The 22927-nt window shown below is 43.3% G+C and overlaps 1 protein-coding gene across 4 annotated transcripts in view; it reads right to left on the bottom strand.

Moving 5' to 3' along the window:
* Window positions 1-22927, bottom strand: part of NFKB1 (nuclear factor kappa B subunit 1) — a 128428-nt gene that overhangs the window by 11143 nt on the left and 94358 nt on the right. For all 4 annotated transcript variants that reach the window (XM_037036236.1, XM_037036233.1, XM_037036235.1 and 1 more), the window contains 9 exons: window positions 22408-22499; window positions 20141-20279; window positions 14159-14302; window positions 12831-12920; window positions 11187-11372; window positions 9856-9997; window positions 6000-6114; window positions 932-1133; window positions 261-430 (listed from right to left, as the gene is read on the bottom strand). In XM_037036236.1, coding sequence (XP_036892131.1) covers window positions 261-430; window positions 932-1133; window positions 6000-6114; window positions 9856-9997; window positions 11187-11372; window positions 12831-12920; window positions 14159-14302; window positions 20141-20279; window positions 22408-22499 — 1280 coding nt within the window. The remainder of the gene's footprint in view (window positions 1-260; window positions 431-931; window positions 1134-5999; window positions 6115-9855; window positions 9998-11186; window positions 11373-12830; window positions 12921-14158; window positions 14303-20140; window positions 20280-22407; window positions 22500-22927) is intronic.

Raw genomic sequence — 22927 nt, 5'->3', positions numbered from 1 at the left:
GTCTTCATGGCTCCTTGAGTTATATTACTAGCACAGCTACTGTTTGGGGCAGGCTCTGCCGCTGAAACAACCCCCAGCCAGAGCTCCCAGGCAAGGGGCGACAGGATGTGTCTGAAGCTGCGGCTCTGAAGCCTTGCATAGAAATGAAGTAGACAGAGAGGAACAGAGGCAGAGAGGCTGTTACCAACACCATTTTTTCAAAAGAGTTCCCTAAATCTCCCTCGGAATTTAAAGCAAAGGCAAATAAGTGCATCCTTTACCTCCAGGAGCAGGTAGCCGGCCAAGGAGATGTTGTCATGCTCTACAGCCAGGTGCAGGGCTGTGCGACCCGACTTCTGCTCCTGCGCGTTGATGTCCGCCCCGGTGGCCACCAGCTGCGTCAGACATGGCAGGCTGTTGCTCATCACGGCTATGTGAATGGCATTCTGACCTGCGGCCCAGGCACAAGGACAGTCACAGAGTGGGAGGGCTGCTCACAAGACGGCTCTCAGTGGAGCAGAAGGAAGTGACAGAACTGGTCCACAGAAAGGGGAGGCTGATGGGTTTCAGCACGTGGTGCTGGGTCTCTATTCCAGAGAAGTCTTTACAGGTGCTGTCAGTCAGCTGTTCTGCACATAAACCCACAGTCTCCTCTGAGGCTCTCAGGAGACACCCAAAACAGGCAAACATTCTTCGAACAAATGATACTTTTCATATTTCAAGCCCTGTGTTTTCAGGCCTCTGCTTTTCCTCCTGCTGACTAACTTTTCCAAGTCATCTTTAAAGGAATCAGCTACGGTGAGCAACAGAAATGCCCACGAGAGGTGGTGAACTCCAGGTGATTAAGAAAAGCACTTTGGGTGCAACTAATATAATAACACATTTGTCCAATAGCTACTGTTTAGAAAGCAGATAGAGAAGGTTAGACCACGATGTGAGATTCTTCTCTTACCTTCCCCGTTGGGGTGGTCGATAAGTAGTGCTGCCTTTTTGTGCTTGAGTAAAACACTGAGGATTTTATCGTGTCCTTCTTTGGCAGCGAGGTGTAAAACAGAGTTACCCAAGCGGTCCAGGAGGCTCAGGTCCGCCCCAGCCCTCAGCAAGTCCTCCACCACTGCTTCCTGCTTGGTAATCACTGCCAAGTGCAAGGGCGTCTGGGAAGTTGGAGAAGGGGCAGGAGATTACACTGTCAGCAGCAAACACTTATAACCCACAGGCTTGGCAGGAGACAGAGTCATACTGTGGGCTATTGTTCATTCCCAGATTAACTCCTCACCTCTGTAGAGGAATTATTCCCTGTTCCATATCCTATGCTAATGAAATATACATATTGGACAAACTTTTAGCCACTCAGTTATTAAGATTATTTCTCTATTTACAATTCTTAACAGCTCTCGCTTCTCACTTCAGCCCACCGATTCTGATCTATTAACTCGCCTATTAATAATTTTCTTTTTCTTGAAATTCTAGTAGGACCCTATCTTCAGCTTATAATTCCATATGTTAACAAGCCAAATCAAGGCTACGGTTCTACTGAAGAAGTTTAAATGAACCACTCAAGAGAAGCCAATTAACAAAGGGGCTGCCATTCTATATTGACACAGAAAATAAGTTTGTTAATTAAAAAGTATCATTCTGTGGTCTGGCTCCATGAGGCCAATCAATAGAATCTCCCAGCCCCCTTTTTAAAAGCTGTCGAAGGATTCCACACTTCGTAAGTGAAACCAGAGCACCACCTCACTCCGAGGGCTCAGATGGACAACCGAGCTGACCTGCGGACACCTAATAGGTGAGTGAAAAGGCCATTTGATTCCCCTGCCCACGAAGCAGCACCTCGGTCAATGTAAATGAGATGCTTTGAAAACCTGTGTTTTCAAAATAAGTTAAGACAGTCACGAAAGTATGTTTCACAGAACTGAGGTCACTGACAGAACAGCAATATATACAAATCAGCCTATTTGACAGGAGCCTGTGAAGTCCAGCCTGTCCAGTGACAATGTGCTCAAACCTTCCCTCTCAGTGAGCAGCTGCTGGGGCAGCAACAGCGAATACCACCCTGGCTGGCGCGGCAAGACCATGCACGCCGGAACTCGGGTGAAAGGTGCTCGGCGTCTAAGTCTCAGTTACAGTGATCATTTATGCCGCAGAAACAAGAGAGAACTTCCCCCGCAAATTCCCATTCTCCCCTTTGTGTTTTTGTCTTTTAGCACTACATCCCAGCTGGAAATGGAATGACATCCTCAAAACTTTAAATATACAGGCTATTGGCTAAAAGCCTGCCTCTCGAAATATAAACAAGCAAGTAGATAAATAAAAGTTTTTATTAGCCAGAAATGCTACCTGGGGAGATGGGAAAAGAAAACAGAATGAGAAAAGATCTGAAATGATATTATTCAGAGATTAGGAATCATCTATAGTTTCAGAGCAGTTCTTTTTCATATCATACGAATTCCCTATCATTAGAGAGGATTTCTGTTTCGGAAGTTCTTACAAGTCTTCTCCCATGGTCCCAACACTGGCTCCTATGATACCTCAGGCTTTAGCTCTTACACCCCCGGATTCTATCTCACACAATTACAACATACGGGCAACTAGCAACCGTTGTGCTATGCCTGTTGGACACACGCGAACATTCTTCTGAGCCAAGCAGACAGTGAGCCAGCAGCCCAACTCCTGCGCAGCTATCTGAGTGATACAAGTCCACGAGGGGGCCTGGGTGAGGGTGTTCATGGCAGGATTGTGTATGGAGGTGGGAAACAGGTACTTTCCAGGTGGGAGAGGTGCACTATGGGGTTCTCCTCAGGAACTAAAACAGCGAACAAGCCCCACACCCAGGTGCATGGGTGAATCCCATAAACAGAGAAGGCAGAAATGTAGTGACATGCAGCACAAAGCCACTTACGCATTCTAAAAATATATGCATGAAGAATTATACAGACACATGCAAATGAGTACATGTAAAACTGGTGAAACCTGAATAAGATCGTATCACTGTCAGTTTCCTGGTTCTGATACTGAACTCTAGTTATGCAAGATGCTACCAATGGGCAAACTGGGTGAAGGGTAATGGGACCTTCTGGTACATTTTTTGCAACCACCTATGAACCTCTAATTGCATCAAAGTATAAATAAAAGGGAAAGTTTATGTGAAGCAGGACCAGTACATATAACATGTGGATTGTGTGTGAGAAAATACTAAAATATCTACTTGTTTAAGGCATTAAGATTTACAAATTGCCAGTTATAAAACAGTCATAGGGATGTAAATAAAGTACCGCACAAGGAATATGGTCAATAATATCATAACAATTTGTATGGTATCAGTTGGTTACTAGATTTTTCAGGGGACCATTTTGTAAGTTTTATAAATGTCTAGTCACTATATTGTACATGTGAAATGGTGTATGTCACTATAATGGTGTATATATAATAGTGTTTAATAGTGTATGTCAACTGTACTTCAGAAATAAAAAAATAAAGTTTATATGTTTATGCGGCTGGTATGTGGGAATATACTTATAAACACAAGAGTGACGTTGGGGAGTGGGGCTGGGAGACTTGTGTGCTGCCAGGGAGGGCGACTTGGAGTCTTCAAGGAAGGTTCCTCCTTCTGCACCTTCGATTCCCAGTCAGGGCACAGGCCTGGGTTGCGGGCCAAGTCCCCACGGGGGCAAAGAGGTATGCGAGAGGCAACCACACGTAGACGTTTCTTCCTCCCTTCCTCTCTTTCTTCCTCCCTTCCCCTCTCTCTAAAACGAAATAGAATCCTTAAAAAATTAAAAACTATAAATTTAAAATAATTGAAATCATAAAAAATGCAGGCAACGCCCCCACTAATGTCTTATAGGAACATATGCAAATAAAATAACCCATATGAGATGCCCTTGAGTGGCTGTCTACATTGGGATGAGGGGAAGGGGAGAGGAAAATGGGGTTTAAAGGAAATAGATTTCAAAAATATTTTCAGAAAGATCTCAGCTCTATGGACTTGGGATTATTTTGAGCACGTCTCTCTAGGGGGTGGGTGAGGACAGAGATCTTTTCATGACAGATGGCCACAGAAACGTTCTAAGATTAGAGAAAGGTATTTTGGGAGAATGCTTAAGGCAACTGCCAAATAATCCAAACTACTTAGAGAACTATTTAATTTCTCATCAAGAATAGTGAACAGAGAACCTTTCCAGTAGATAAAAAAGAGTCTAAGTCTTGGTGGTTTCTGGTTCTCAAATTGGCATTGCCAGTGGGTGTGTGTATGTGAGACCTAGAAAGCACACCCGGAGTCCAGAATCCCCGTCCACTGACCAGAGTACTGGTCAGGGAGGGAAAAACTAGGCCTGTGACCTCATGAGAGTCCTGGAACCAGAAGGCTCAGAAGCGTTGAAGGTGGCAGTTTCAGGGTTTTGTCTCTAGTACACTGGAGTCTCAATGTGCATAACCAAATGGTACAGTAAGGAGTTCAGCACATAATAAATCACCACCACTAACCCTGTTGTGTGTGTCCTTTGCAGGTCCTATTTATAAACAGAAGAACAAGTAATTCCTTGAATCTGACCTGCAGGCAGTGAAGGTAAGCAGTCTTTGAAAGCAGGACCAAGAGGTGACAACGTCAGATTCCTAGTTTGACTTGTATGCTTGTGATGGAGACAAGGAACAGGCCACTCCACAGGCCTGGGAGAATCAAGCTTTATGGGCCGAATGACTTTCCAAATACCAACTACCCACAAAATGGCATGAAAGATATTTGAAGAGGAGACCCTTTAAATGTAGTGCATCTAAAACTGGACCTCACCCTAGCTTTTTTACATCGTCAGTCAGCAAGGAATCCTTCTATGTGAAGCACAACAGCCAGAGAGGAAGGCTTATATCCAGGGGCAACTTGTTACTTCGCTGTATCAGGAAACCCTCACAGATACAAATCTACGGACAGCTACCTGGAAACGTATTAGTACTTCTACTCTGAGGAAATAAAAATGATTCATGTCACCTCCTTTAACAGCTGAGAACTGGAACAGGTCCTTTATCATGTAAATGATTGTATGTGAACATTGTGCATATTTCTGGAGTGAGAGGGATGCTTGAATCAGGCATCTGAGTGCACCATCTAGGCCAAGGAGGACTGGGTAGTCCCTGTGGGCTGAGTGAATGAAGGAGGAAACAGGCAGGCCAGCTGAGTGCGGTGACACCAGTACACTGGGACAGAGGACTGGTGGGGCCAGGAAGGTGCCTGGGGAGCAGAGGGGAGAGGTGGAAGCAGCCCTGGAAAGCCGAGCCCTCCTCCCCACGTGCTAGTGTGGGACTGGAGGTCCCTTAGCCAGAGGCTGGCCCAGGTCTCCGGGCCCCCAGTACCCCGGCTGCGGGTCTGCCTGGGCAGTTTCAATGCCCTCGCCTCACCCAACTTCTCTCGGCAGCACTGAAGACCTCTGAGACGGAGCTCCTCAATGGCTTCTGAGCCCACCTAACTTTTACTTAAACCTGATTTGGGCAAAACTCTCTGGTGTTCCCTGTTTACCTTACTCTGAGCAGTCTTTCTGTTTTTGAAAGACATTTTTCCTTCCTCAAGCAGCCTTTTCATCTTTTTGTATTTTGATTTAACAGCACCCTTTGTGTGATATATATTTAATCTAAATGTTGTCAAAATGTGTTTCATCAGATTTCAAAAATGCTTATAAATTATTCTCTTTTCAAACTTAATCTTTTTCAGTTTTACTTTGCTTGACAGATGTGATGCACTTATGCCGGGTTCTCCCTCTAACAGGGATTGACTCTTTGACGGCTTCTCAAGTTTCACGTGTGCCTCCCTGCAGCAGGGAAGGTGCTGAATTTCGGCACCTAATTAGGAGCAAAGCAGCCTAATTCATTAAAAAACATTCCCAAGTGCTGGGCTTTCGGGCTTTGCTATCACCTGCAAAGACGTTTTGTTGTATGTTCTGCTACTGCTGCCCACATTAGAAACAACTCACACAAACACACCACACGCCAACTACAGATTTTTCAGTTGTATCCTTGATATTTCTGCTTACCTGATAGAGATCATTTCTCATGTTGATAATGTCATCCAAAACCAAACCACACGTGACTTCTAGCAGATCCCTCACAAGTTGAGCATGAAGGTGGATGATTGCTAAGTGTAAGACACTGGAACAAAAATACAATGGCAATAATCAAGAAAAGTGTTAATGAGAAAAACCAAAAGAGTCCCAAGATAGGATTAGACTTGTAGACTGCATCTGACTCTCACATCTAGTTTCTTTGGCCCCTCAAATGTTTTGAATCCACAGAATGTCTGAGTCTGAGGTGAAGGTGCTCTTCTGCCTACCCAAGGCTCCTATACTCTTTTACGGTGCCTGCCTTGTCTCCGGGGGCATTCAAGTTTCACCCCTTGAGGTGAAAAGGCCCCTGGAGAGAGCTGAGTTCAAATCCTAGCTCTGCCTCTGTGCTATGATTCAGGGCATTTTCTCCTCTAACGTTGCCTGACTTGCCCTGACATAGACGATGGATGTGAAATGCCTGAATCCGGATCTGTTCAGAAAAGTACAGCCACCTCACCTAGCCTTGCCACCATTTCTGTAAAACACAGTGCGGTGGCTTTTTTAGAAAAATATTTTATTTATTTATTTTTAGAGAGAGGGGAAGGGAGGGACAAAAAGAGGGAAAGAAACATCGATGTGAGAAAGAAATATGATCAGTTGCCTCTCTCTGTCTGTCTGTCTCTCTTGAAAGTGCTCCAACTGGGGGCCAAAACTACAACCCAGGCACATGCCCTGGCTGGGAATTGAACCAGTAACCTTTCCCTTTGACCAACCAGGGCAGTGCCCAACCAACTGAGTCACACAGGTTAGGGCTGTGGTGGCTTCTTAAGATCTTTGAGATTCCAACAGGGCAGAGAATGGAGTCAGGCATTTAACTAGCGGGAGAAGACTCTTCAGGCAAACTTCTAGAGGAACAACGTGGATTGTATTTGTTCCTCACACACGTTCCCTCTGCCTGACATGGGTTTGGTTGTCTCTCCTCTGCCTGGAGAGTGCGTTTCCATCCTTCACATTTCAGTTCAAATCTTACATACCCAGAGAAGACTCCCCCAACCTCCTAGGCAGAGTGAGTTGTCTCCCCTTGAGTTTACTGCTTGGCTGAACAACTGCAATTTGCTACACCTCTTTTTCCCTCTCTGTCCTGTGATCTTTGTGGAGGCTGGTTCTCCAGATCAGCTTTTCTGGCCTGGCACACAGTTTAGTCACTGAAATAAAGATGACAAATGGAACCGAGGGGCTTGCACTAATGACGTCAAAATCCTGGCATTTGCCAAGCATCACTACATTTTTTTAAGTGTTAAGAAAACCTACTATTAACTTAATAACAAACAACAAAAGTGGCTACTGTTTGTTGAGAGCATCTATCAGACTGCGCTAAGCACTTAACATACATCACTCTCATTTATTGTAACAAGGATCTGATGAGGTGGGTAATATCCTCATTTTTCTGATGATGACACTGAGACTTACAGGCACAACAGAAACCAAACTGGGTCACAGAGACCCAGTGGTGGGGGTCTCACTACTCACCAGTAGTGAGTAGTGACGCTGGGATTTAACCCCAGGCCTGGCTTGCTCCAAAGCACCTCTTAATCCCGCTCTAGGGGAGTATGTGAAGGGTTGAGGGTGAACCCCTAAAAGAAACAATGCCCTAAAGCGTGGGGCGGCTGTGCTGCAGGGCACACTTACAGCACCACAGACGATGCCAGCACACCCAGGGCCGGAGACACAGGCTGGGGCTGCTCTAACTCCAAGATAACAGGTGTCGTTTTATCCACTCCTTTTTCTTCTCAATAGCAAGTATATCGTCTCAGGAGGGCCTCAGACACTAAATTGTAACTCCATGACTTGAGAGATATTTTTAAATAAATGATTTCAGAGTTTCACTACTGTCTCTTGAAATGAGAGGCTGGAAGCAGACTTCTGAAAAAGGCCTGAAGTCTGACGCAGACATGATGCACACATAGCAAGAAAAAGGCCGCACTTCAAAAGCAGCCTAGAAATTTCCATGTGCAGCTCAGCAGTTCATAGCAGAAGTACATTCCCCCTCCCCCACAAATCCTCACACCCTCATGGGAATTTCCCCAATACCAGAAGTTTTTATTATTTTTTTCTTTATTCTATTTTCTGTGATGACTAATAGCCACAGGACTCCGATTCTTAGCCACCTATGACAAGCCCAGTGAAAACAACGGGCCTGAGCTCTGAGGCCAACAGGTATCCCTTGTCTACATTCCTTTCAGGACCCTCATCAGTGTCCCCAAGTCTCAGATCCCTGGCCCCTAGCTGTGGCGAGCCCTGACAGCCTGACTGCACCAGTATGTCTGGGGGCCTCGGAGGGGACTCTAGGTATGGATTTCCTGCTTGGGCAGGGCAGACTGCCTCCTTGGCCCTTCTGTATATGTCCAGGGTCCTCCTCCCTGTCTACACCTCCCCTGCAGCGCACCCACCTGAATGCACGCGCCTGGTGTCCCTGCCCACGACCCTCCCTCCCAACACGGGCCGTCCCTTTCTAACTTGTAGGTGCGTGTCCTTTTTAGGCTCATCAATGCAGCAGGTCCCCAGGAGTGTCACCTAAAGTGCTGCTGCCTTGCCTTGGTTAACTGCTTTCTCTTGTGGTTACACGCTACTGGGTGCTACTAGGAGAATTTAACCCTGTTAAAAAAACATTCTGCTGTTCATGGCATTACACAAAGAAGGCTATATGGGTTCCTATCATACGATGAAACAAGGCCAGTGGTTATACCACATCCTTGGTTACGCTGCAAGGAATGAGAACAAAGGTCTCTGTTTGAAAACCTGAGGTTGGCACTTTCCTAAAGAATTCGGTTCAATTTTCAAACAGAGGTTTACAATACAGCACTCAAGAGCTGCTTCACAGAAAAGGGCTTCTTATTGTCACCACTATTTTAGGGAGGTTTTAGACAAGGCATTTGACTTGAATCTGAGGACTGCTGTCTTGTTATTTTTACAGGCCGTGGAGATTATTTTAGAAGTCTCAATGAAAGGATGAAGAGAACTGTTTTAGAAAGAAGCCAGGTGGCTTTGCAAATACAAGCTCAGTCACAGTGGGACTGGGAGGCACAGTGTTGGGAACTCGAGACTCCCTTCCGATGTGGGGCAGAGTGGTCATGAGTCTGAGCCCATCACAGACTGGTGACCATCAGCAGAGGTGGCAGAGAAGGAACCAGTAACTGGGAAAGAATGATATTTGCCTCTTAATCATTTTGTTGTTGCACTTTTTAAAAAAAAGACTACAGCACCCAGTATTTCCTGACAGAATCCCATTTAAGCACTAACCAGGCCTGACCCTGCTTAGGCTTCTGAGGTCAGACAAGACCAGGAATGTTAAGAGTGGTGTGGCCGGAGACCACGGCACCTTTATTAGGCTTTCCCTTGAGTAGGCTTTCATTACAAAAAGACAAAGGAATAACAAGTGCTTTGGGGATTTGGTAGACTAAGTTTTATTACTATATTATCCAATAATTAAAATAAATGTAATTATTCTAAATATTTGCTTACTAAATATTATTCCAAATTTTAGTTCCATACACAAAGTAAGGCCTTTCAAATAGCATTCTTCCCCATGCACATCTCAGTTCCCTTGCCCAGAATGCTGTACTCTTAGATGAGCATTCCAGCTATTCTAGAGTCCAGGAGGTGAGAGCCACAGGAAGAGCAAATTATGCCACTCACCCTCCTGACACATCGTCTTCCTTGAGAGAGTATTCCAGTCACAGGATCTAATCACGCACGATCAATTCTCCTTCCCACTAGCCAGTATGCACACAATGGCGCTCTTTTCCCCATCGGGAAACAGTCCTCGGGTACAGCAGTCCTCACTTACCTGTCCCCGTTCTCATCCTGCACTGCCGTGAGATGGCGCTGCACAGCCAGCAGCATCTTCACATCCCCCGTCACCGCGTAGTCAAACAGGGCGTTGGCATGCCGCTTGGCAAGCTGCAGGGCCTTCTCTAGAAAGAGGTTATCTGCAAGGCAGTAATTACAGTCACTGCGGAGTCTCCCCTACTTGCACAACAAGCACGGCATCGCTGGGGTCAAAACCGTCAGCCTCCGGGTTCTGATGCTCTGACATACATTGTTTTAGCTGCAAATGCTCCTTTCAGTGCTTCTGGACTGTGCTAACTAGAAACGGCACAAGTGGAACTGGGCTGACTGATAAATATAGAGGCTGATGTAAAAAAATCTATCTAGTTTGTTAGGGGGAAAGAAGTTCAGAAATCTGTTATTTTAATAGGGACATCCAAACAATGCTGGTTGGATTTTGTTGTAATTATAAATAAGTGCTCAATCTCTTGGAGAAACAATCCTCTGTTGGAGTCTTGAGCAGCTCTCCCCTTAGACAAGTGTCCAAAAACCCCATCTCTGCCGCACACAGACGGACTTGCCATGAGCCACTGATGTGTTTGTAAAGTTTGCTTCCTGCAGGTCGGGGACGCAAACTGTGGCCTGCGGGCCAAATCCTGTGCGTGGCCTGTTTTCATAGGGCCCCCTAGGTAAGCAGGGCTTATTCATTTTTAAAGGAGTATAAAAAATAAGTGCTAGAGACCATGTGTGGCCACCAAGCCCGAATATTTACTATCTTTCCCTTTACAGAAAGTCTCCCGAGTACAGCGGGGGATGGCCTGGACTTCGGACACGCATTCTAGTGAGCACTGCCTCCAAGCACACACCAGAGTACACTGCCCCTCCCGCCCCCAGCTCTTCAGAAAAAGGCATCAGGATAAAAGGAAAAGTTCTTATTTTGAGGCAAATCTCCACGTTAGCATGATGATCAAGCTACAATCTGGAGAAGAGAAACTATTATAGAAGTTACAGATATAGTTCCTATCATCTGTGGTAGAAATGATTTAGGTTCTGTCTCGCAATGCTCTAAAACTGCATGGTTATGACTGGTGAATGCTAAGTAAATGAATCTACTTTATATCCAAAGATAACACTGGGGAAGTGGAAATACAAATGTGAATACAATGACCCAGCGCATGCTTTTCAATAGGCACAGAGGACTCTGGAGAGCCCACTGAGCTGGATATTGATCAATTGTCTTTAAATTAACAACAACAACAAAATAAACCTGTCTCCTGAAATGATGTCTCCACCCAGCCGAGACTCACGCCCTCCCCAACCATACAAGTAATCGTCTGGGTGCTCACTTACCCTGAAACCTGGAAATCTCTCCCTTTCCTCCTGCTGGACACGGCGGAGTCGCATCCTCACCTCCCCCGCCAGCCTCCTTATCTTGTTCTGAGGTTTCGGTTACTTCCCCGGAGAGACTGGCAGCCGCTCTGTCATCACCCTCATCACCACCTTCAGGATCACTTTTAGATGAGGTGTCCATGGTTCCTAAGACAAGAGCAAAAACACCAGCCTTTTCTCAATAAAATCTATTTCTTAAGTTATAACCATTGTTTCAACCTAGCTGTGGAGCTATTTTAAACTCTCGGTTCTAAAAACCATTTTTTAAAACCTGAGGTGTGACATAACATTGTATTAATTTCAGGTGTACAATATAATATTTGATATCTATATATATTGAGAAATGATCATCATAATAAAGCTTATTAACATCCATCAGCATACATAGTTACAAGGTTTTTTTTCTTGTGATAAGAACTTTTAAGATGTTAAAAAACATCTTTTTTACACTTCAAAAAACTTGCATCTCTTCCCTTTATTTGTAAGGAACAAAATGAAGTAAGGCTCTTTTGTGAATTATAGAAAAGTAGAATTTTTCAAGTTCATGAAAGCAGAGTACTGATTTCTTTTGTAAAGTTACTGTAAATTTCAGACCATAAGGTACACCTACGTTTTAGAGGAAGATAGGAAAAATATTTTGAAGCAAAAAATGTGGTAAAATATTTAATAACATAAATAACATAATATTTCACCAGTGTAAATGTAAACAGAACTCAACAGCAGCATTAACCACCATTATTCCTCCCAAATTTGGGCGGGGAGAGAAAAAAGTCCATCTCATAGTCCGAAAAATACAGTAATTAACAAAGTAAGCCGTAAAGACATCGTCTCAGTTCACATTCTTTAGCGTGGGAGCTATACAGTATGTCATTTTGGACCACTCTCTTTCAGGTCTGACTCCATTATCTGACAAGGACGAGGAGACAGCACCTGTGTTTCATGGGCAGACTGGTTCAAATCCGGGTCCTGCCACTAACAGGTATGTCCCCCAGTGAGTGAGTGAACATTTCCTAACCTCAGTGTTCTCTGACTGTTAAATGGAGGTGCTGATATTTTTCTTACAGAGCAATCTTGAAGATCACTTGAAACATGTTAAAGAAGCTGACCTAAAAATAAGCGTTCGATAGAGGGGAAGCCGCCACTGTATCCTTTCTTCAATGGGTACACTGGAATGGACATGGGATATAAACTATGACTGCCTGGTGTGATGACTGAAACTAGGGGAAGCATCTGATGGGAAAGGACATCCCAAAGATTCAAAATGTTTTCAAAAGTAAAGTGTTTGAGGGAAAAAGAATAGCTAAGTTTGGTGACTATTTTATATTTGCATAGTCAAGTCTCTGTATGTCCCTTTTTAATGTTCTTTTCTTCCTCCTGTTCATACCATTTACAAAGTAAATATATAAATATAAACAGTGCATCAGGAGTAGAATTATCCCCAGGAAATAATGATTTTTTTGAAAAATCACCTTCTTAGCTTATTTGCATTCATCATTTTTTCAAGATAATACTGTTGTGCTAAATAATGATAAAAAAAAACTTTCTGGCATTGCTTAGGTTTTTTTCTTCCTTTCTCAGAATTAAAAAAAAGAAAGCCTTACTTACCATGCTTCATCCCGGCATTAGATTTAGTGGTTCCAGGGTGGAAGGTAATCCCACCGTACGTTGGAAATCCATAGTGGGGGAAACCATACCCTGAAATGGCAAGTAAAACAGGGAACCCTCAGGATGGTTTTCTTTATAAAGGTTCACCAGCCTTAGTGTCCTCCATTCAGGGGAACACATGCTCTGGTGTGGGAGGCATTTGCTTGACCCGGTGCTTCTGCTGAGAGTTAATAAGATGTAACATGGGGTGGGGGTGGTCACGAATTCTGATGAATTCCACTCTGGCAAACTTACACTGGGCAAATCACGCCGTGCCTGGGCTTGGGCACCGCCGGGGAGTCCCTGCTGGAGAGAATCGCCCCCACCTGTGGGGGTTGGCGAAGGAGGAATGATACCATGCAAAGTCAGACTTGCCAACACAGAACACAGGAAAATAACCTCGGGAGGGAAAAACTGACCAAACAAAATACAGTCAAATACAGGGAGGGGCCCCTCCACAGAAACGAGGCCATTGCGCTTATTCTCACGCATTTTTGATAGGAATGTAAACTGGTAAAGCTCTTTGGGAAAGCAGCTGGTATTAGATGTTACATTCTCTGACACAGCAATGCTACTTCAAAGAATGCAATTTAAAAAAATATCTGGAATAAAAGAAAAGGAATGTGGATTGAATGGTTCAGGATAACGTTTCACAGAGAAAAAGGAAACAACAGTCAAGTAAGTCGCGTTACGGCGGCCCATTAGGGCAAAGCAGAATATGCTTTCCACGACAGCTCTCTACACACAAGCATGATGCAATAATCATGAACTGCTAATACAAGAAGACGCCTGACAACACTGTGCGTAATAAGGACACACACAGCTATACTTGAGAAAGTGCGTAAGTATATACTATAACGTACAAGCAGAAAAAAAATACAAGTAGTTAATATTGCCAACTCCGATGGCAATATTTTATATGTTTTCATAATTTCTGTAATTTCAATGTTTCCAAAGAATATCAGAACAACTATGACACAAAAAGGGGAATATATATAAATGTTAACAGAGGTAATATATATTATATTAACAGAGGTATTAACAGAGGTTAACAGAGGTATTCTTTGGATACCTGGCTTTGGGTGATTTTTTGGTATTATCTACATGGTGTAAGGTGAAATGACATCTCTTTGACAGAATTGTATTTGTTGGGAAATTTTCATTTAACATATCACACTCAATAGTGTCATAGCCGCCTCACTCTACAGATAAGCTGGGGAATCTAGAAAAGGAAAAGTCTCCCCTCTCCCACGTGCAATAGCTTTGGGAAGGATAGAGCTGCTTCGTACCTGGACCGGTGCTTCCGGCACCCCCTCCTCCACCGCCACTGCCATACATGCCTCCACCTCCAGCCCCTGCACCGCCGCCGCCGCCGAAACTATCTGAGAAATTGGGCATGAGCTTCTGCCGCTTCCTCTGCACTTCCTCTTTATCTGTCGTTAAAGGAAGAGAAACCAGAGGAGAAAAGATTGATTCAGTTCCATGCCTAGCCACAGAAAGCATATTGACTCCAATGGTATTTTTAAATATCTTAAAGGGAAACAGAAAGTACCCAAGGAGGAAGAGATGTGAAATTTCAAGAAGCATTAGATTTGTCCCAGTGACATGAAGACTGAGAACCAGCCTCAGGGAGACCACAGAGCAGCACACACCCAAATCCTCCCTACAACCGTCTCTTAAGTCTCCAAAGTCAAACAAGACTGTCCATCAAAGATGAAGATCCTGAATGAGGACAACACTGAGCATCTCGCTTGGTGACACATAAGAGCTATCGTTAACCAGCTAACACTGATTATGTATCTCCCCTGAGACAGGTACTGGGGATACAGAGAAGTGTGGCATAATGTCTTTGCTGTTGAGAACCCTCCAATATAATTTTAAGGGTGTGGGGGAAAGACTTAGAGAGAGAGAGCATTGTGGTGCTCTATGTATGTTAAATGCATGGTGCAAACCAGTTCCAAGAGTTCAAAGGAGGACTTCTGGGAAGTCCCATTCAGCTGGAAAATTCAGAGAAAGCCTCTCAGAATCAACGTTCTATCAGGAGAGGGCAAGGGGAAGATGTTCTGGGAAGGGGGTATGGAAGGAATGTCATGAAAGAAAGAGTGAAGGAGAACAGCAGCGGATCAGTTTGGCTGAAGTGCAAGTTTAGTGTGACGAACTCTGGAGAAACAGCTCCAACGGGGACCACACTGTGGAGCACCTGCAGGATGAACTGCAGGGATGTGACTTACAGGCAGCAGAGCCAACCGATGCTTCTGAACTGGGGAATGATGTGCAGTGCTGATATTTTAGGAAGACTCAATTGTCACTGGGACATCGGACAAAACAAAGCGTCAAGGGAGGAGAGAACCCAGACATAAGGTAATGGAAACTGTTCCTTAGTGGTCACCATGACAATAAAAATGGGTGACGCACACAACGAAGGAGGGATCTGTAGCCTTGGGGTGACCGACGAGATAGGGAAGACGGAAGGTCTATGACCGCTCCTTGACTAAAATGCAGTGATGCTGAGAACTTGGATGGTCAAGGACTAAGTGCTCCTTAGACTCTGCCCGACTCCGTGTGTGGGTGCTCCGTTCTTCTCTTCTTCTCACTGTGGATGCTTCCTACCTGCCCCCCTGCCCCAAGTTCTGGCACTGCCTTTGTGGTCTAATGTTCCCCTCTTGTTTCTTCTTCCTGTTTCTCTTTCTCTCCTCTGATTTTCCTCCTATTTAATTTTTCCTCCCTTCTCTCTTTTGGGTTGAAAAAATGAAAAAGATTTTTGCTTAAATGGAATAAGCAGGCAATGTGGTATCCTTTTTCTCAACCAGCAGTCCAGTACTTAACAACTGTCCTATTTCAGATTTTTCAGTGTCGCTGTGGCCATGGTTTATGTTCAGAAATATCTTCACTTACTGCTAATTCTGTGGTTGTTTCCTTCATCTCAGGGCTAGAAAGAATGCTGTTGTTTACTGATTATCTTGTGATCATCTGAGTGCAGTTGAAAGCTTAAGCCAGGGAAAGTAGGGTAGCAAATGGCACTTACAAAACCATCATTTAAAAACGAACCATGTCCAGATTTGTTAGGATGGGAAAAGCGAAGGTGGTCCCCTTTAAGGAAATGATGAGTGGGAGTATAAGACAGAAAACTGTACTTGAACAATAATTAAATAAATAAAAAAGAAAAATAAACACTGCTATCTATTTAATATGAAAAAAAGAAAGAAACGATGCTTCCGCAGAAACAGGTGATCTCAAAGTGGAGGAACTTTAACAATATCCTTAATCAAAGGTTTTAGACAGATTTACATAGTTTTTACCAGTGGTATGATAACTAATAGACCCACTTATTCACTCATCCTATAAACTGCTGCACTCGCAGAGAATGTCAGTTCACTAGGAGTATGAAACAGGAGGGAAACAGACAACTGACTCATTTCAGAAATAAAAGTTATCCATTGACATCCTTTCCAGCATGCAGATAATTTTGTATTTGCCATGTACTTCTTTTGACTCATAAAACATGTTCACCAGTTATATTTCACTCTAAAATGGAAATGTGTAAGAGTTAATTAAAAATATTAATGAACCGACAGCCATTAAGATTTCAATGACAAGAAATTGATGCAGAAAATTCCAAGTGCTAAGCTTTTTAGTAAAAAATCCTGCTGTCTAAATTTCCACAGAATTGAAGGTTCTATGATGATTTTCACCCTGGGTTCATTCATCTGTGTGGTCTGCCTTTGACAGTGGCACCGTGGGGTGTGCAATGAAACCTCAACCTATTCTAGAAGGGACGTCAGTCTGGAAGGCCACCCCTCATGACTAAGGGACTTGTCTGAGGTCAGCACAGAGTGAAGATCAGATCCAAAGTCCAGTGAGCTTTCCCTTATATTAAACTGCCATTCTTTGCTTCCTTTAATAACTGATGATTTAAGATATCACAGGTGAGTTTACAAAAGGAGATAATCTTTAAGCCTCCACCACCTTTTGCTGTGCATGTGTCTTAAAAGTACCTCGCTTTTCCTTTTCGGTTTCTAGTTTGCCAGTGAGGCTGCCTGTGTTTATCCTGACCATAACTTTCATAATTTAAAGATTATATTGCTTCTTCCTAATCTCTGTCTTTTCAGACTGGGAAGTCATATGGCCTCTCTTTGCTTTTGCATAGCAGTTCCTCATCTATTTTCTTCCCTTGCCAATCATCCCTCTCCTGATTATTTTGATGGTCTCCCCCAGATCCAACCATCTCAATAAAGTTTTTATGAAGTGAAATGCCAATCAATGACCACAGAGGATGCAGAGTTCAGGGCTGGATAATTCTGAACAAAGAGAAGAATATGTCATATTTTTTAATCTAATGTCCTGCTTGACAGCACTCAACAAATTACTAGCCTTTTGGGTGAGGCTGACAACCGGGCTGGCTCATCAGTAAATCAGCTCTCAGATATTTAACGAGCACCTACTATGTGACACACACTGTTCTAGAAGCTGGGGGTGTAGCAACAGACATGAAAGACCACATCTGGAGTAGGAAGAAGGCAACAGACACATACATCAGTAGAGAAACAGTTTGACAGACTGATAAAAATAATGAAAAATAAAAAATTAGGCTATGAGACAGGGAGTGACTGCAGTGAAAGGTGTGTGCAGTGACTTCTGAGATATGTACGTACCCTTCTGTGGGTTGTACCATTTTGATCGCTGTCATATACTTACTCTTATGGTAAGTGCCTGCTGTTTTTCTGACTAGTCTCATGCTTGGTGTGATTGTTTCTCCTTGTGATTATTTCAATTTGAGATTTTATAATCCAGAAGGTTTTACAGACTAAGGTAATTTGTTATCTTTAATAAAGCAGCTCTAATCTCACGATGACTCAATCACAATAAATGTTGGTCATTTCTATGCTCATACATATCTGTTTTTTTTTCTTTTTAAAAAAGATTTTATTTAATTTCTAGAGAGAAAGGAAAGAAGGGAGAAAGAGAGGGAGATCTGAAAGAGAAACATCAATCAGTTGCCTCTTGTATGCACCCAGACCTGGGACCCAACCTACAACCTAGACCCATGCCTTGCCCAGGAATCAAATCTATGATCCTTTGCATTGTGGGAAAACACCCAACCAACTGAGCCACATTGGCCAGGGCTGGTTTTCTGTTTTTAACGTGAGTGTGTGTGTGTGTGTGTGCGAGAGAGAGAGAGAGAAAGAGAGAAAATGTGACATTATTTTGAAAATATTTCAGGACAAGAAATCTAACTTTTTTTTCATAAAGCCCCAAATTTTTGTCTACTTTTAAAGAAGGATATTTAGCCCAAAGCAGTGATTTTTTAAATTGTATGCAGACTGAAGCATTCAGAAGATCGCAGGCAGCTCCTGGGTGGGGAAGTGAAGAGGGGCGAGAGAGATTCTGGGAAAGGCCAAGTGGGCAGAGCTCTCCACCTCTATGGTAACCAGAGCCTGTCAGGTTTACACACTGGGATTTTGCATGAAATTTCATGTGGAGAGAAAAAAAAGTTCCCCTGCTCACAGTGTTTTCAAACCACCAGTCACGGAACACACTATAATTCTGACTCATCAGTGGAGAGGTCACAACCTTGGAAAAGAAACAAGAACTCATGAACCGTCTAAATCCTCTTGCCACAACACGAATTCTACAAAATGAAAGTCCTCTTTAAAATCACCCACCATATGTTGCTACCACAGGATCCAACACACTTGTAGACTGTTGCTCAGGCACCTCTGTGACCTCCAACTCAGCCAGGACCCAGTGCCTGTGACAACCATCCACTGAACTCCCTCTCCAGTCTCACTTCCCTGTAGTTTCTCATTCTGTTTGTGCTGTGGCCCATTTTGGGGGTCAGTGAAGCCTTTGGATCCGCTCTTAGATCACAGTTTTCCATACGTAAAATACAAAATAGGTTTACAAAAAAGCAGATTATATTAAAGGACATTTCTATCCACAGACCCCTTGGGGGTCAGTGGCCACCAGGAAAAGAAACACCTGTTCCACTCATTCCGAGAGCATTCTCAGGGCTGCGTTCCCCACCCTGCCCTCTCCAGCTCCACTCCTCCCTTTTGATCAGCCTATTTGGAATTTGCTACAAGAACCTAAAGTGCAACATACTATAAACTGAACTCCCTCCTTGCTCACCCAGACATACTGTTGCTCCCCTGGTTCTTTCGTCAATCCAACCACATCACAGACTTCCTAGGTGGGATTCCTAGAATCCTCTATGACTTCTGAATTACGTGCTCACCTCCTGCCTCAACCAGCACCCCGGGGCCTCTCGACACTATCACCGAACTGCCTTCTGAAGCCACCTTCTCCTTTCATGCTCTGCACCGATACCTCTAGGAACCTCACCACTTCTCACGTGGATGCCTGCATCACTCTTCAGACTCATTGTCTGCTGCCTGGATGGTCCCCTCAGTGTCCATATAAAGAACTCAGAGCCATTATGCCAGATTCAAACAGGCCTGGTCTTCCCCCTCTCCAGAATCAACTGGAAATTCTCCCACTGCCAGTCCTAGCCCTTCAGAGGCTGGCTCTGGCCCTCCTGTTCCGCCTTGGCCTCAGGAGTCCATCTCAATAACCATAATGCTCACTTTCCTTTGGACAAACACAAGTTGTTATAGCTCCTCAAGTTTCTGAATCCTAGGAAACCCTTTCCCTTTCTCCTTGCACACCCAACTACTGAAGTATAAGCCCAGCACTGACTTTGAAGAAGGCTTCTTCTGGGCGGCTTTAGAAGCAAGGGCTCTCTCTCCTCAGCATTCTCACGTGTGTTTGTGGATGCTCCCCTTTTGGAACTAATCAGAAATAATTCATTTGCATTCTAAGTATTTAAGGAGACGATTATCTCTCCTTCTTGGTGTGTTTTTTTTTTTGTGTGTGAGGAAAAGAATGGCGTTTTGTTCAGGTTTACAGTTCTGCAATGCATGGGGACTGAGTCTTCTGTTCGCCTGAGTGAGGCCTGGCTGATGGAGTGGCTGACCGGCCAGCACAGCAAGCCTCCTCTTTCTCCTCAGCTGCCTGAACCCTGTACTGCTCAATAAATGATAGTTTCAAATCTCCCAAATGTGTAAATGGTGAAAATAACACTATTTTAAAAGTCTGGACTCAATTTCAAGACCCCAAAATTGTATATTAACCTTCTCTCTTCTCTAAAATAAGTACCGGGGACCCACGGGCCAGTTACTAGGAAGCTGTTCAAAGTAGGTGACTAACTGACATTTTCCAATAAGCAGGTCCTCTTATTGAAACAAGAGCAAGAGTATAAACAACCGAGTTACCTTTGATCTCAGGGTAATAGAGAAAAGGTTTTGGTTCACTAGTTTCCAAATCAGATTTCCTCCGAAGCTGGACAAACACGGAGGCAGGTTTGGTGATGTTGACATCTTTGTATTTTGGTGTTTTGAAGACGATGGCAAACTGCAGGATACAAAGATCCAGACATTAGGGCGGGACTACTAGTTTTTCCAGTGATGCTACTCATTCAATGCATTCTTTATGCTCAAGGTTAGACACAGTGTACAAAAAAATACAGCACCCCACAGAGAGTTACAAACTCAGAATTCTATACCTATATATTTTAATTAAACTGACACTGTGAAATTGAAGTAAGACTATGCTGATGTATTGCAAATCTTTATTATTTCTTTTGTCTGATAATTCAAATGTCTTCGTTTGTAAATAATTATGTGAAAAAAATACATTGCATACACAGTCTCCTCTTTCAAACCAGCCTTGAAAGCCTCCAAGATTATTTGCAGCAACACTAGAAAGAGCAGTTTTGGGATGAGAGCAACCAGGAAGGTGGTACTGCTGTTAGCTGCAAGCCTGAAACGAACTCCTGCAAGGGAGGCATCATCACAGGGCTGGTGTGTTTTACTGTCATTATTTTTTACTGATTGATTTTTAAAGAAAGGGGAAAGGAGAGAACTATCGATGTGAGAAAGAAACAGTTGCCTTTTGTATGTGCTCCTACTGGGGACTGCACCCACGGCCCAGGCACGTGGGCTGAGCAGGAGTCAAACCCGAGGCCTCTTGGCAAGCAGGACGATGTGCAACCAACTGAGCCACAGCGGCCAGGCCAGGGTCAGTGTGTTTTGAGGTAAGAACGGCTAAGCACATACAGGTCATTCTGTAACATCTTTGGTGTTGCTAGAACTGTTAGAAATTTTTACATTTCTTTTTAGTTTTGCATTTTGATCATGTAATATATTCATAGGGATCAAGATTTTGTAAAATATAAAAAGGTATGTAATGGCATACACTGACATTTCTTCTTGCCATTCCTGTCCTCCATCCAGGCAATTCCAACTGCTTCCTTCCCCCCTGTCTCCCAGAGGTGAATGCAGAGAATTTATTAATTCCTTTAGTATTCTTCCAGAGTTTCTTTATGAATGTGCAAAGATGAATACATAATCTTTTTAGTATATACTGTTTTATATCCATATTTAAATTTTTTAAAGATTTTTATTTATTTATATTTAGAGGGGAAGGGAAGGCGAGAGGGAGAGAAATATCAATGTATGGTTGCCTCCCGTGCATCCCCCACTGGGAACTGGCCTGCAACCCAGGCACGTGCCCCGACCGGGAATCGAACCGCAATCCCTTAGAGCTTGCAGGCCCGTGCTCAATCCACTGAGCTACACCAGCCGGGGCCATATTTAAATTATTTAAATTTTTTAATGCTGTATCCTTGAGACTTTTTCACATTAGTTCATAGAGTATTCACTTTTTTCAATAACTGCAAAATATTCCATCACATAGATACATAATTTATTTACCAGTACTTGGCAACTTACAGATTCATATTTGAGTCATTTCCCATTTTTTATGTGAAAATCGTATGCCTTAGTCACTCAGACTAATCATTCTGATGGGGATTTAGCATTTTCATCTCTTAGTCACATACTTATTTGCCAGTGGGAAACGTTGATTTATTGTGATGACATCAACCTCAACTAGAAGTTTCTTCTTTTCAACATTTCCCATTAGAATACCGGTGTAATAGGTTTCACCTAATCATTCCAGTAAAACACTGTTAGGAACTGATTTTGTCCCCCTAAAATTTGTGCCTTGAAGCCCCAGCCCCTAATGTAGGTGTATTTGGATATAAGTCTTTTATGGATCTAATGAAGGGTAAAGGAGGTCCTAAGTAGGATTGGTGTCCTCGTAAGAAGAGACCAGAGAGCTCACTCTCCACCACAGAGCACACAGTGAGAGGCGGCCACCGGGAAGCCAGGAAGACAGCTCTCACCAGACACTGACCCTGTCAAACCCTGGTCTGGAACTTCCAGGCCCCAGAACTATGAGAAAATAAATTTCTGTTGTTTAATCCACACAATCTACGGTATTCTGTTATCGAAACTTGCTCATAATTCTACGGTAGGTAGTTTTTCTATAAGACCTGTAAGAGTTTTAAAATATAGTATTCTTTTATGAAAGTTAAGTGGCAAATATAAACATTTAAATGGCAAACATTTATAATCTTTTCTTTTTCCACAAGGCAGAAAATGTAAAACCGTCACCACCACCACCATCATCTACTTACTTGTCTATGAACGTCTGTGGGAGAAAAATCTCCAAATCCTTCCCAGATCCCACCGTTCTCCTCCTCCTCATAAAACCGAATCTGGATGTCATCTGCAAACAGCCACAGTCAGGCGTGTAACACACAGTGGAGAGTATTTATGAACATGCTGGGGAAAGTTAGTTTAAGGCTGTACCTACTACATGCTAAAATTTGAAAGTAATTAACATGAAATCGACTTTTGAATCATTTAAATTTTTCGCAAATCACTGAATTTGAATTAGTGCCCACAGTGACGGGCCCAAGTGTCATTTACAACATGACAGATTTACAGATTCAACTTGAGTTTTTTCAGAATCTTTGGCCTTCCTACCTCTCCATCTCCAAACCAGTTTACTCAAGAGAAAGATGAAAGACACCGAGGAATATCAGCATCCCAAAATGTGGTTCAACTCAATATAAATCTACATAATAACATTTAACTTACATAAAGTTTACTATATATTAGACACAATTCTTGTGGTTTACATGTACATATTAA

The sequence above is a fragment of the Sturnira hondurensis genome, unplaced genomic scaffold (assembly GCF_014824575.4).
Source record: "Sturnira hondurensis isolate 20B ecotype Veracruz unplaced genomic scaffold, ASM1482457v3 Scaffold0022707, whole genome shotgun sequence".
Lineage (NCBI taxonomy): Eukaryota > Metazoa > Chordata > Mammalia > Chiroptera > Phyllostomidae > Sturnira > Sturnira hondurensis.
This window is presented reverse-complemented; position numbering and strand designations above follow the sequence as displayed.